Here is a 12,514-nt window from a genome sequence, read left to right on the forward strand (position 1 = left end):
AATCAGTACACACATTCTTAATTGAATATAAATAAAAGATTATAGTCGGTAAGCTGTATTACGGGACAGAGCCGGTTGCTCGGCCCTAATGAATGTACAGGATTATTCACTATATTTTGACCCCCCTCTAAAATGCTTTATTTACAGAATTAGAAAAAAATGTAAAATACAAAATTTATTCAATTTTTTAATTATGATTATTTGACATATATATCGTACTAGTGACGTCATCCATCTGGGCGTGATGACGTAACCGACTATTTTTTTAATGAGATAAGAGGTCGTGTGCTAGCTCATTTGAAAGGTTATTCAATTCCCTATTCAGTAATATAATCATCATCATCATCAACTAGCCTATATTTGTCCACTGCTGAACGTAGGCCTCCCGTAAAAATTTCCACCTATTTCTATCTTGAGCTTCTTGCATCCAATTTGTGGTGATGTGCTTGATATCATCCGTCCATCTAGTCGGTGGTCGTCCTCTGCTTCGATATGCCTCCTGCCTTGATCGCCATTCCAGAATCTTTTTGGTCCATCTGTCATCCGTCAATCTGGCAACATGTTCTGCCCAAGCCCATTTAGCCATGGCTATTCTTTCAACTGCCTCCGTGACTCCTGTTCTTCTTCTTATTTCCAGGTTCGGTACTTTATCTCTGATGGTAATACCTAACATTGATCTTTCCATAGCGCGTTGTGTAACTCTTATTTTATTTATTGTTCTTAGTAATATAAACGTTAAAATAATTGTTTATACAGGGTGTCCAAAAAAATTTTTAAGTTAAATTAATTGTTTAATTAATAATTCAAAAAATTTTTGACACCCTGTATAAATAAAGATCTTAATGTTTATATTACTGCATAGGGAATTGAATAACCTTTCAAATGAGCTAGCACACGATACCTATTCTCATTTAAAAAAATAGTCGATTACGTCATCACGCCTAGAGGGATGATGTCACTAGTATGATATATATGTCAAAAAATCATAATTAAAAAATCGAATAACTTTTGTATTTTACATTTTTTCTAATTCTGTAAATAAAGCAGTTTACGAGGGGGGTCAAAATATAGTGAATAACCTTGTACATTCATTAGGGCCGACCGACCGGCTCTGTCCCGTCATACAGCTGACCGACTATAATAACTTTTATTTATATTCAATTTATAATGTGTGTACTGATTTTCAGCCTTAGTAAATGGATTTAATTACCTCCAGGTAAGCAACTTTGACAAGCTGTCAGTACCACCTGTTCTACGTTTCGCTTGACCGACCGCAGTATGTTTCTCTACACAATCACGGTAATCAATTGTGGAAAAACTAGCTTTAGTAAATTCATAGAGATTTTTCGGCGCTGCCTCTACGTCTATTATGTATGAGTATTAAAACGTAGGAAAAACCTGGTGATTTGAAATGCAAATACGTTATTTACGCAACTGACTGCAACCTTATCATAATATTGACGTTCGTTGTACTTTAATAGATGCCGTGTCGTGTAAGATAAATATTTGACCATTCTTACAGACCTTCATTTATAGTACAGGAGAAAATATTTCAACTTCTTAAAACAAGTAAAGTTATTTTTCGTTAATCGTTTCATTAGTTCTTGTGTGTAGAAAACTGTACGAACCGTCTTGACTTTGTTACAACTTATGATAGTTGTAGAACCATTTTAACCAATAAAAATAGTTTGGGCTGTATAAAGGTGTACAGGGTTATTCACTATATTTTGACCCCCTGTAAACTGCTTTATTTACAGAATTAGAAAAAAATATTAAATGCAAAAGTTATTGTATTTTTAAATTATGATTTTTTGACATATATATCATACTAGTGACGTCATCCCTCTAGGCGCGATGACGTAATCGACTATTTTTTTAAATGAGAATAGGGGTCGTGTGATAGCTCATTTGAAAGTGTATTCAATTCTCTATTCAGTAATATAAACATTAAGATAATTATAAAAATTTAAAAAACTTAGTCTTCTATTAAGATAATTATTTATACAGGGTGTCAAAAAATTTTTTTTAATTAAATTAATTGACACAAAAAGAAGAATGTATGTAATTTATTTATTTCAAAATATCTTCTACTGCTGTTAGAAAACAGAAATAAAAGTTTATTGCACAAATAAACATTGCTTTTTGCTTAAATTCAATGTTTAAACTGCCAAGAGGCAGATGGGTGGCAGCTTAAACATTGAATTTAAGTAAAAAGTAATGATTATTTGTTCAATAAACATTTATTTCTGTTTTCTGACAGCAGTAGAATGTATTTTAAATTAAATAAATTACATACATTCTTCTTTTTGTGTCAATTAATTTAATTAAATAATAAATTTTTTTTGACATCCTGTATAAATAATTATCTTAATGTTTATATTACTGAATAGAGAATTGAATAACTTTTAAATGAGCTAGCACACGACCCCTATTCTCATTTAAAAAATAGTCGATTACGTCATCACGCTCAGATGGATGACGTCACTAGTATGATATATATGTCAAAAAATCATAATTTAAAAATCGAATAACTTTTGTATTTAACATTTTTTTCTAATTCTGTAAATGAAGCAGTTTACAGGGGGGTCAAAATATAGTGAATAACCCTGTACACATTTGTGACATTCAGGTAGCCAGAATTCACGTTCTGTAGTTGAATTTATGTAAGTGTATCATCAGGTGAATGACAAACAAGTTCAGCCAGTTACCAAAGCAAAAAAATTTGAACAGCATTTCTGAGGCCTAATTTTCTTTAGCTCTTAGACCATAGGTCTTTTGGACCTTAGCTTATTTTTTACCCAAATTTTAGAAAATTCGAAGACTTGGTATTACTTATCTTCTCAGTCTAACATTTTAAAAACAACAATTTTTTAATGCATACGACTAAGAATAAGTATCAAAAGGATGAATTGAGTCAGTAATTTCTGATTGTTTTATTATGGCATGGAATAGTCACTGAAGGTAATCTTATATTATTTCAGCTACACCAAAATTATGCAGTAATATTATTCAAAGAAGTATATTTTTATAGCTGCTCAAAGAATGAAGTCGTTTTAAATTGTGGTATATATTGTTTTGTATATATAAATGTATTTATGTTAGGTAATATACACTTTATAGGTTTTTGTTATTTGTGGATGATTATAGTTACATTTCTGGATACATATTTTTAAAAGGCTGGAGGTGGCAATATTAGTTTTTTATTATATTATGTAAATAAATATTTGAAGTTTTCACCACGTGTTTACATTTAACAACCTAGACCAAAACATTTTTTCGTATTTAATGTTATATGAGTATATTTTTAGTGCCCATCCACAAAAAAGGGGACAAAACAAAATGCGCGAATTACAGAGGAATTTCACTCTTAAACACGGCATATAAGATCCTCTCAAACACCATTCTTAGTAGACTAACCCCTTATGCTGAAAATGTCCTAGAGGAGAATATCAAGCCGGTTTTAGGGCAAACAGATCCACAAGAGATCAACTATTCACGCTGAGACAGCTTCTAGAAAAGGGATGGGAGTATAACAGACCCAACCCACACACAATCTCTTCATAGACTTTCGACAGGCATATGACAGCGTAGAAAGAAGTCAAGTATGGAATGCCATGGCGGAGTTCTCAATACCAAAGAAACTCATTCGGATGACTAAAGTCTGTATGGAGGGTGGAATATCAAAAGTACGTGTAAATAATAAACTGTCTGACAGCTTCGAAATCAACAGTGGACTCACTGCGTTATCTCCACTACTTTGTAACCTTGTATTAGAGAAAGCCATGAGGTCGGCCGAAATAAAAACGGAACTGCTATCGGTTCAAGGTCCCAAGTTATTACTAGCATACGCAGATGACATTGATCTCGTTGGAGACTCCATCCTATCCACAAAAGCCATTTTCAACAAGGTGGAAGGAGCAACAAGCGAAGTAGGGCTGAGGATTAATGAAGAGAAGACGAAATATATGTGTATAAATAGAACGACACTAAGAGACAGGATAGGACAAAATGTGACGGTCAACACCTTCAATTTCGAAAAAGTACAACGTTTTAAGTATCTGGGGGCCGTAATCACAGCTGACAACGATGTTACTGAAGAAATAAAAGACAGAATCCAATCAGAAAATCGCTGTCTATTCGCATTGGATAAGCTTATAAAATCAAAAAATCTTACAAGAAGTTCCAAGATCAAAATCTATAAATCCATCGTCAGACCTGTACTAACATATGGTTGCGAAACGTGGACCATGACCAAATCAAACGAAGAAAAGCTCAGACGTTTTGAACGAAAAATACTTGGAAAAATTTTCGGACCTCACCACAACATTAACACAAACCAGTATAGGATCAGAACCAACTTCGAATTAAAAGAACTGTACAATGACACCGATATTGTCTAGGAAATTAAATTACAGCGACTAAGATGGGCAGGCCACGTGCACAGACTTCATAACGAGAGACTTGTAAGACTGGTATGGGAGGAGATTCCTACAGGCAAAAGACCACTCGGACGTCCCAGAATGCGATGGAGAGATAACATCCAAGTAGATCTCCGAAAAATGAACATCCCATTTGACCCTAGGTTAATGGAAGACCGAAAAAATTGGAAGAAAGTTGTACAGTCAGCCAGAACCCACCCAGGGTTGTAGCGCTACGTGATGATGAATGTTATATGATTATACAGGGTTGCATGTTGGTGCTATAACAGACAAGCTGGAAGAAATGTGCACTTCTTTCTCATGTACCGTAACGGAAGAAATTGAACGAAGAATAATTCTATCAAACAGGGATTCTAAAGAGGAGAAAATTAGTCCAAATTCTAAAAGCAAAAACGTGGACAAAGGGGACTCCTAACAAACCTTTACTGGAATCAAAGAGCACAATTTGAAATAGATAACGAACCCAGTTTAGAAATTGAAATTAAAAGAGGAGTTAGGCAGGGATGTATTTCTGTATCCATTCAGAAGCATTATCTAAAGTGATGGAATAATATTTAGCGGAAGGATTATTAACAACATAATATACTCGTATGCAGATGACACCTGAAATTATGGCAACATTTGCTGAACAACTTTAACTGCTATTAAATAAGCCAATCAGTTTCTGTGAAAAATATGGACTAAAAATTAATACAAAAAAAAACCAAAAATATCCAAACAAACATAAGTTTGGGAATTTTACCGATAGAAAGGGTTTATAAATATAAATACCTGGGTGCCTGGATTTCAGAAATTAATGATAAAACAATAGAAATATAGGCCAGGATATAAATATCAAGAAATATGTTTGTAAAAATGTATTCTAATTCTCTGTAATTGCTTAAGACATTAGATTAGAACTCAGAGCAAGGGCTCTGATATGTTACTAAATTTAAAAATGAATAACCATTTTCAATTTCGTTGCAAAATGAAAATACAGCCGCATCATATTCTAGTCCAATCAGAGAGTGCAGCAAGCACCTCTACCGGTTTCTAAACTTATTAGTCTCTTATCAGAAGGCATTTATGCTGCTCTCTGATCCAAAAAAAACCCGGCGTGCAGTTACGGATTGCAACGAACGAAATAAATGCCCTAGCGGCAACTGCTAGCAAAAGACTAAGTTTTCAATCCAATGGCATATAAAACAACATAATGTTATTCTACATCCCACCAGACTGAAAACAATGGGAACCTTCTCTGGTTACACCTCCGAGGCTTCTATAATTTGCATGCCATAACTTATGCTGAGACTAAGGAAGATGAGGGAATTTTACAATTTATAATTCACGTCATATCTGCTCAGCGCGGTAAAGTTCCAACGAGAATGGTTCCCTTCGGCCTTCGTACTCCAATCAGAGTAAACAGAGTAAATCAAAAATGAATAACCATTTTCAATTTCGTTGCAAAACAAAAATACAGTTGCATCATATTCTAGTCCAATCAGAGAGTGCAGCAAGCACCTCTACCGGTTTCGAAACTTATTAGTCTCTCATCAGGAGGCACATATATGCTGCTCTCTCTGATCCAACCAAAACAAACTACGGCGTGCAGTCGGGGTTTGTCTTTTGCTAACAACTTAGTCTTTTGCTCGCAGTTGCCGCTAGGGCATCTATGCCATTTCGTTCGTTGCAGTCCATGACTGAACGTCGGGGTTTGTTTTGGTTGGATCAGAGAGAGCAGCATATGTGCCTCCTGATGAGAGACTAATAAGTTTCGAAACTGGTAGAGGTGCTTGCTGCACTCTCTGATTGGACTAGAATATGATGCGGCTGTCCCAACAAACATTTTAAGTTGATTTAACGTTTCATCAGCTAATTTTAGAAGCTTGCATGTTGAACAAAGGTAGTCGATTAGTTTGTTTATGCATCTGTTCAGATTCTAAACAGGCGAAAAAGGAGAAGATAATCAGCTTAAAGCTGAATAAAGTAGCATTTATTAGCGCTTCTTCAACTTTTATATGGCTATTCATATTGCTACTGTACCACTTCTGCAAAATGAAGAAATACTTATTCAGTTTCTAAACAGCTTTACTTTCAGCCTTTGTTCAGCTGCTTTTGACCAATTTTCACGTGTTATATAATTTGTTTCCTTGCTGAAAAGTAGCTTTTGCAGATATTATACAGTCTATTTTTCAACTCTTCTTCAGCTTTTTATAAATAAAACAAAAATGTTTTTTTTTATATATTTATTACGATTTATTATCGACATTAGCTTTCTTTTAACTTCAATTTCACACTTATTTTATTATTTTATTTAAAATCGTAATACTTACTTTTTTTATTTTATAGTGTCTTCTGTGCGATTTGAACCTGCTACCTCTCGATCCATATATCACTGCCTATCCCACTGAGCTAATCTGGCACTTACCAAAAATGTGTATTTTATTGTATAAATGAAATGCTTTGGAAGCTGAACAACAGCTGAAATAAATTTGAAGAAGCGCTGTTTATTTGTCGAACAAAAGCTGAAAATAATTATCGGAATTTTAGTTGAATAACTTCTGAATACTTTCTGCAAAAGTAAACAACGCCACATTCACTAAATTTTAGCTGAATTGAGATTGATTATTAGCAGAACAAAACACTCCTGGGATTTACCGCGAAAATACTGTCTTGTCTGTAAACGGAGATCAAAATTTATTTGTTTTTCCTATTTTTATAGTGATTTTTGCGTAAGTTTTAAGTCAAAATGAATAGGTGTAATCCAGGTAAGTACGTTGTTTATTATTTATTCTTTAAGTATACAAAGTGTTTGTAAAAATGGATATTAATAATTATCAATATTATACATTTAAAAAAAGTTAGGTTAATTATTTTTTTACATTTAGTATTAAACTTATTAAATTATGAAATATTTTGGTCTTAAATAATTAGAATAAACCTGGGATATATTTATTTATATAAGGAGACTGATATTAACAAACTACTAATAAGTTACAAATCTTCTAATTAAAATAATGGGTAAATAAAAAGTATACTTTTATTATTATAAGAACGTAATATGAGTTGCCTATGCATTGGATGAAATTTAAAACTTCTTTTTTTCTACTTATGTACCTATGTAATATTGTAGTTAATATTTGAAATTTTAATTAGTTTAATTTATTACAGAACCCCATTTTAAAATCGTTGAGACGATAGAAGCTGGAAGGTCGGTCTTAACTGTTGTTCCACACAAGTGGATAAAAAACAAAATTTTATTTTGGCCACCAAAAAACGTGAAAAATCTGATAAAGGATGTCAATTCTACTCCAGACATTACGTGGAATAAAATAATATGTCGCATCAAAAGAAATTATTATAAAAATCGCATTGCAGCTGAAACTGAACTTTTAGAAATGTCGGGAGGTTCGGCAACGTCTTCAACTGATTCCGAGGTTTTAGGAGAAATGAAAGAAAAAAATAAAGTAAGAAACACAAAAAAGGTCACTAGTCAACAAAATTTTGAAACTCTGTTTGCATCATCATCGTCAAAATTTTGTTCGTTTCAACCAATCATACCGGAAGAAACTCCTGAGCCTGTTGTTGAAAGCGAAAATATAATTTTGGAAACCAATTTTTCGGATGAGGCAATTATTTCTCCTGAAGCAATTGCAAATGCGCAGTTTTTAAATATCATCGAACAAGTAAGTTTTTATTGGAAACATTTAAAATTATTACTTTAATTACTTTTTTTTTGCACCCTTAATTATAAGCCTTTGATTGGAGAAGAAAGTAAAAACGACATTATTAACAAGTTGAATGACATTGAGCAAAAATTTAATCAGTTTAAAAATGATATAACAGAGAGCGTAAAAGATATGTTGGTGAAGGCAGTTGCGGCAATTAAATCAGATTTTGATGCCAAATTATTGTCAGCAATGCAGAATTTTAAAAACAATCATCAGGATGATGACAATATTCAATTTGAATTTCATGCCGTTTCAACCTCACAGGAGTTAAGTCAATTAGAGGAAAATCTCAAAGATCCAAATTATGAAAAGAAAGTAGTAAGTTATATTATTTCAGTTTTCATTTAATCTTTTAAATTTAATGTTGATACTGTTTTCTAGAGAAATTATTTTAAAAAAATTATTGGTAATATTCCTGATACTAGTAATGGTTTGGATACCTGCTATAGTATTGTAGATTATTTTTTTGAGAAAAAATTTATGGTGCAGTGTTCGTGGACGGGAGGAAGTAGAAGCAACACTGAAAAATGTTGTATTAAAAATTGCAAAAATATTTTAGAAGTGTTTTTTACAATAGTCCAAAGTTCCAATAAAGATTTTTCGAAGGCTTTGTTGAAAAAATTTATAATTGGAATTACAAGAAATGCAAAGAAGCGTAGTTTAACTGGAGGCATCCGCCAATCTTCAATACATAGAAGAAAAAAATCAATGGTTAAAAAACAACGTTTAAGTGGAAACAGAAAAGGTGTTGCTCAAAGACAAGGTAAAGGTACCTATATTAAAAAAATGTATAACATAAAAATTATTATTTCAGGCGAAAATGAAATTTTTTATGAAAATGAGCAATCATTTAATGAAGAAAAAGAATATGATGAAGATAACGATGAATATGGTATGGAAAAATATGAAGCTGACGGTGAAGATGCTATAATAGAACATGACGAGGTTGAAGAGGAAGATAATAATGATACAGACACGGACTAAAAGAACATTTTTATTAAAAAAACTTTTTAATTTACATTCAAGTTTTGTTTATTTTTAATAGTGTGTAGAAGAGGAATAAAAACAATTTTACTTTCATTGTATTTTATAACAACCATTTTACAAACAACATTCTCTAGCAAATAAAGTTTCATATTATTTAAATTTGTAATGTTGCAAATATATATGTGTAAATTTGATGATCGAATGGGATAACTAAAGAAATCTTCTTTTTTCTTAACAGATTTTCCATGTATGAATATTTTACCACCTTTTTCTGATGCAGAATTCATTTGAACAATGTCATTGTCATTTGTTAAAAACCATGAATTTTTGAAAACATTACTTAAACAAAAATTATGAGAATAAATGTAGCACTTGATAACATTCCCCCTTTTCTTAATTTCTGGCTGTAAACTTGTCTTTTTTGTATCATTGCTCAATATTAAATTTCTTTCGCCAATTCTATTAACAATTTGCTGCAAACTGTTATTTCCTTGGCGCAATAATTTTTTTAGTTGAAATAATGTATTCTCAAATGGGTACGTAGATATTGTAAAAAGTTGTCCAAATCTATTAACATCATCAACCACATGTTCTAAGTTATGAATGTTGCTTGTAATAAATTGTACGCCATAAATAATCTTAAAATCATCTATATATTTTTCAAACATTAATTGGGCAACCGAACGATTTTCAGCATACATGTCAGAAGAACATATTCTAACAGCAACAAAAAGAAGTAAAAAATGTTTATAAACGTCAGTGTTCAACACATCTTTTAAAATAACAATTCCAATATAATTAAGAAAATTGCGCCATTCTACTCCTTTCCAGTATGCCAGGCAATCTAATCCTCTTGTGGAACGATGAATTTCAGATGGAAGTTTCACAGATATTAAATGTTTGGAGATCCTCTCAATATCACGAGCACATAGCTTACTTGAGAAACCCATAGAACCATCTTTCCATCCTGTTAGACAACGCTTCATCACACCTAGCTCTAAAAGATGTAGTTCATCTGCTACTATAAAATCCTGCACCATGTCAACTTCGGAAATTTTCAAAATTGGTGACTCTTGCCCTTTATGGTGCCTACCATAATGTTTACTTCTGAATTTTGCATCAGTTCTAAGAGGACATTTTATATCAGGAAATACAACAGTTCGAGAAAGATAAGAATATTCGCCTTCAGTAGTGCATTTAAGGCATCCATTAATCCCATTGAAATTGACTACACCTGTAAAATAAACTAGTCAATTTAAGCAATAATTAAAAAAAAACAGATACCTTTAATAAATGCCCGTGCAGGTGAATCGCAGATAAAGCATCTAATTTTTATGTGAATCATATGCCCATTAACACAGAGTCCATTTGATTGCAGCCGCTTAACATCCTCAACAAAAGGCTCCAAAAATTCATTTATATCTAGAGGCTTGTTATTTCCATGGAAAATGCCAACAATCATAGGTTGTATATCAGGCATTTCATATATGCTACATAAAATTGGCCAAAACTGACGTTTGGAACTTTTATATATTGGCAACCCATCTATATTTACATTGAGCTGTATTAACATGTCTTTTGACAAGTTTTTAAAAGTGTTCGTTAGACAAACGTCAAGACCTTGATGCCAATATTCTCCACCCTGTATAACTTTACAACTTTTTTTCGTATTTTTTGGCGTTTTTAATAATGTTCTAGCATCGATAAATAAACTAGAATCATACTGTCTCTTGATTATTTGTAGGAGATCTTTTAGAGCTGCATGTGTAATATTATGTCGGATTGCCCAATTTCCTAATTCGGTACTTGAACAAGGCAATAATTGCGTTTCAGTATCTTCTGTTTTAAAAATGTCTTCATCAATAAACTGGTCACCATCATCTGATGTTTCACTGGTTTCCATTAGATTATCGTCAAGATCACTTGATGTGCTAGAAATACACTCCTGTTCTTTAGAACCTATGTAACAAATTATTTTTTATTTAAAATATACTCACAAAATTAAAACAAAATTACCTGATCCTGATGCTGTGTCGTTAGCTTTTGAATGAGAAGAAACACTACTTGGTGCATATAGATTTTTTAAAAACTCTTCATAATTTGAACGGTTTACCTTTAATTTTCGGTAATAATGGCCAGATTTTTTTATTTTTTTAAAATTTTGAATTGATTTTTTATCCATATTTTTTAAATATTAAGTAAAGCACAGTGTATATCTTTTATCTAAATAATTAAAATTATATAGCAAATATAAGCAATTGTATAATACTTAATAATCATCAGCTGCAGAAGCCATTTTTCATCGAACTTAAGTATACACCTTTTGCAACGAATATGAACGATTTAATTAAATTAAAGCTCCTTTTCAGCTTTATATCAGCTTTTATAAAGTTGCTGATTAAAAGTACTTACAAAAGTTCTGGACAAGCACTATTTCAGCCCAGAATATAACTGAATAGAGAAGGTTGAATAATGTATTATGAACTGACTTAAATAGCGCTTCCCCAGCCTCTTGTTCAGTTTTTTTTACATTGTTGATCAAAAGTAGACAAAAATTCTGCAGCAGCGCTAGTTCAGCTTAGCATTCAGCTGAATAAGATATGCTGAATACTATAATACAAAGTGCCTTAAATAGCGCTTCTCCAGTCTAATATTCAGCTTAAGTCAATTGGCTGCAAAAGGGCTTACAAATAATCTGAAGCAGTGTTTGTTCGACATATTAAACAGCAAAATAGCTTAAACAGCCTTTGTCACTTTTATGCGACTACTAATCAGCTGCAGTACTCAGTATTTAGCTTGACCAGCTATTATATGTTTGTTGGGGTATTTTCGTTTTGGAACGAAATTGAAAATACTTATTCATTTTTGATTTACATGTTTACTCTGATTGGAGTACGAAGGGAACCATTCTCGTTGGAACTTTAACGCGCTGAGCAGATGGGACTTTTTCTTCTTCATGTACCATGTCCTTTCAGAACGTTGGTTACCATCATAGCTATCCTAATTTTATTCACTGCCACCCTAAATAGCATGCTTGTATCAACACCATACCAATCTCGCAAGTTCTTCAACCATGAGGTTCTTCTTCGTCCTGGACTGCGTTTGCCTGCTATTTTTCCTTGCATGGTATTTTGTAGCAACCTATATTTGGGACCTCTCATTACATGTCCGAAATACTCCAGCTTTCTCTGCTTGATGCTTTTTATGATCTCAGTAGTCTTTCTGAGACGTTCTAGTATTGTGGAGTTTCGAATCTTTTCCACCCAGGAAACTTTTAAAATTCTTCTATAGCACCACATTTCGAAAGCCTCAAGGCGATTTAGATCGATTTTATTCACAGTCCAGGACTCGACACCATAAAGTAAGACCGAGAACACG

At 32.6% G+C, this 12,514-nt stretch overlaps 3 protein-coding genes across 4 annotated transcripts; 2 read left to right on the forward strand and 1 right to left on the reverse strand.

The window, feature by feature from the left end:
- The first annotated feature begins 6,770 nt into the window (after positions 1 to 6,770).
- On the forward strand, positions 6,771 to 8,143 carry LOC126892396 (uncharacterized). The gene is made up of 2 exons (XM_050661924.1): positions 6,771 to 7,186; positions 7,590 to 8,143. Exons 1-2 carry the CDS (start codon positions 7,168 to 7,170, stop codon positions 8,141 to 8,143), a joined length of 573 nt encoding a protein of 190 aa, XP_050517881.1. The 5' UTR covers positions 6,771 to 7,167.
- A 135-nt stretch (positions 8,144 to 8,278) lies between these two features.
- LOC126892395 (uncharacterized) lies at positions 8,279 to 9,229 on the forward strand. 2 transcript variants are annotated; one of them, XM_050661923.1, is made up of 3 exons: positions 8,279 to 8,467; positions 8,531 to 8,912; positions 8,964 to 9,229. In XM_050661923.1, exons 1-3 carry the CDS (start codon positions 8,279 to 8,281, stop codon positions 9,131 to 9,133), a joined length of 741 nt encoding a protein of 246 aa, XP_050517880.1. In that variant the 3' UTR covers positions 9,134 to 9,229. The 2 variants fall into 2 exon arrangements, with proteins under 2 accessions (XP_050517880.1, XP_050517879.1); XM_050661922.1 differs by having other exon boundaries at positions 8,531 to 9,229.
- LOC126892394 (uncharacterized) lies at positions 8,758 to 11,948 on the reverse strand. The gene is made up of 2 exons (XM_050661921.1): positions 10,421 to 11,948; positions 8,758 to 10,370 (listed from the first exon to the last, which is right to left on the reverse strand). Exons 1-2 carry the CDS (start codon positions 11,037 to 11,039, stop codon positions 9,160 to 9,162), a joined length of 1,830 nt encoding a protein of 609 aa, XP_050517878.1. The 5' UTR covers positions 11,040 to 11,948; the 3' UTR covers positions 8,758 to 9,159.
- Between the last annotated feature and the right edge of the window lie 566 nt (positions 11,949 to 12,514).

This window comes from Diabrotica virgifera, chromosome 9, assembly GCF_917563875.1.
Source record: "Diabrotica virgifera virgifera chromosome 9, PGI_DIABVI_V3a".
NCBI lineage: Eukaryota > Metazoa > Arthropoda > Insecta > Coleoptera > Chrysomelidae > Diabrotica > Diabrotica virgifera.

Bases quoted from the DNA above. Each gene is read 5' to 3' on its own strand.
- LOC126892395 (XM_050661922.1), top strand. From the start codon at position 8,279: ATGTTGGTGAAGGCAGTTGCGGCAATTAAATCAGATTTTGATGCCAAA. The intron at 8,468-8,530 runs GTAAGTTATATT...ACTGTTTTCTAG, and splicing joins CAAATTATGAAAAGAAAGTA to AGAAATTATTTTAAAAAAAT.
- LOC126892394 (XM_050661921.1), bottom strand. From the start codon at position 11,039: ATGGAAACCAGTGAAACATCAGATGATGGTGACCAGTTTATTGATGAA. The intron at 10,371-10,420 runs GTATCTGTTTTT...TTTATTTTACAG, and splicing joins TGCACGGGCATTTATTAAAG to GTGTAGTCAATTTCAATGGG.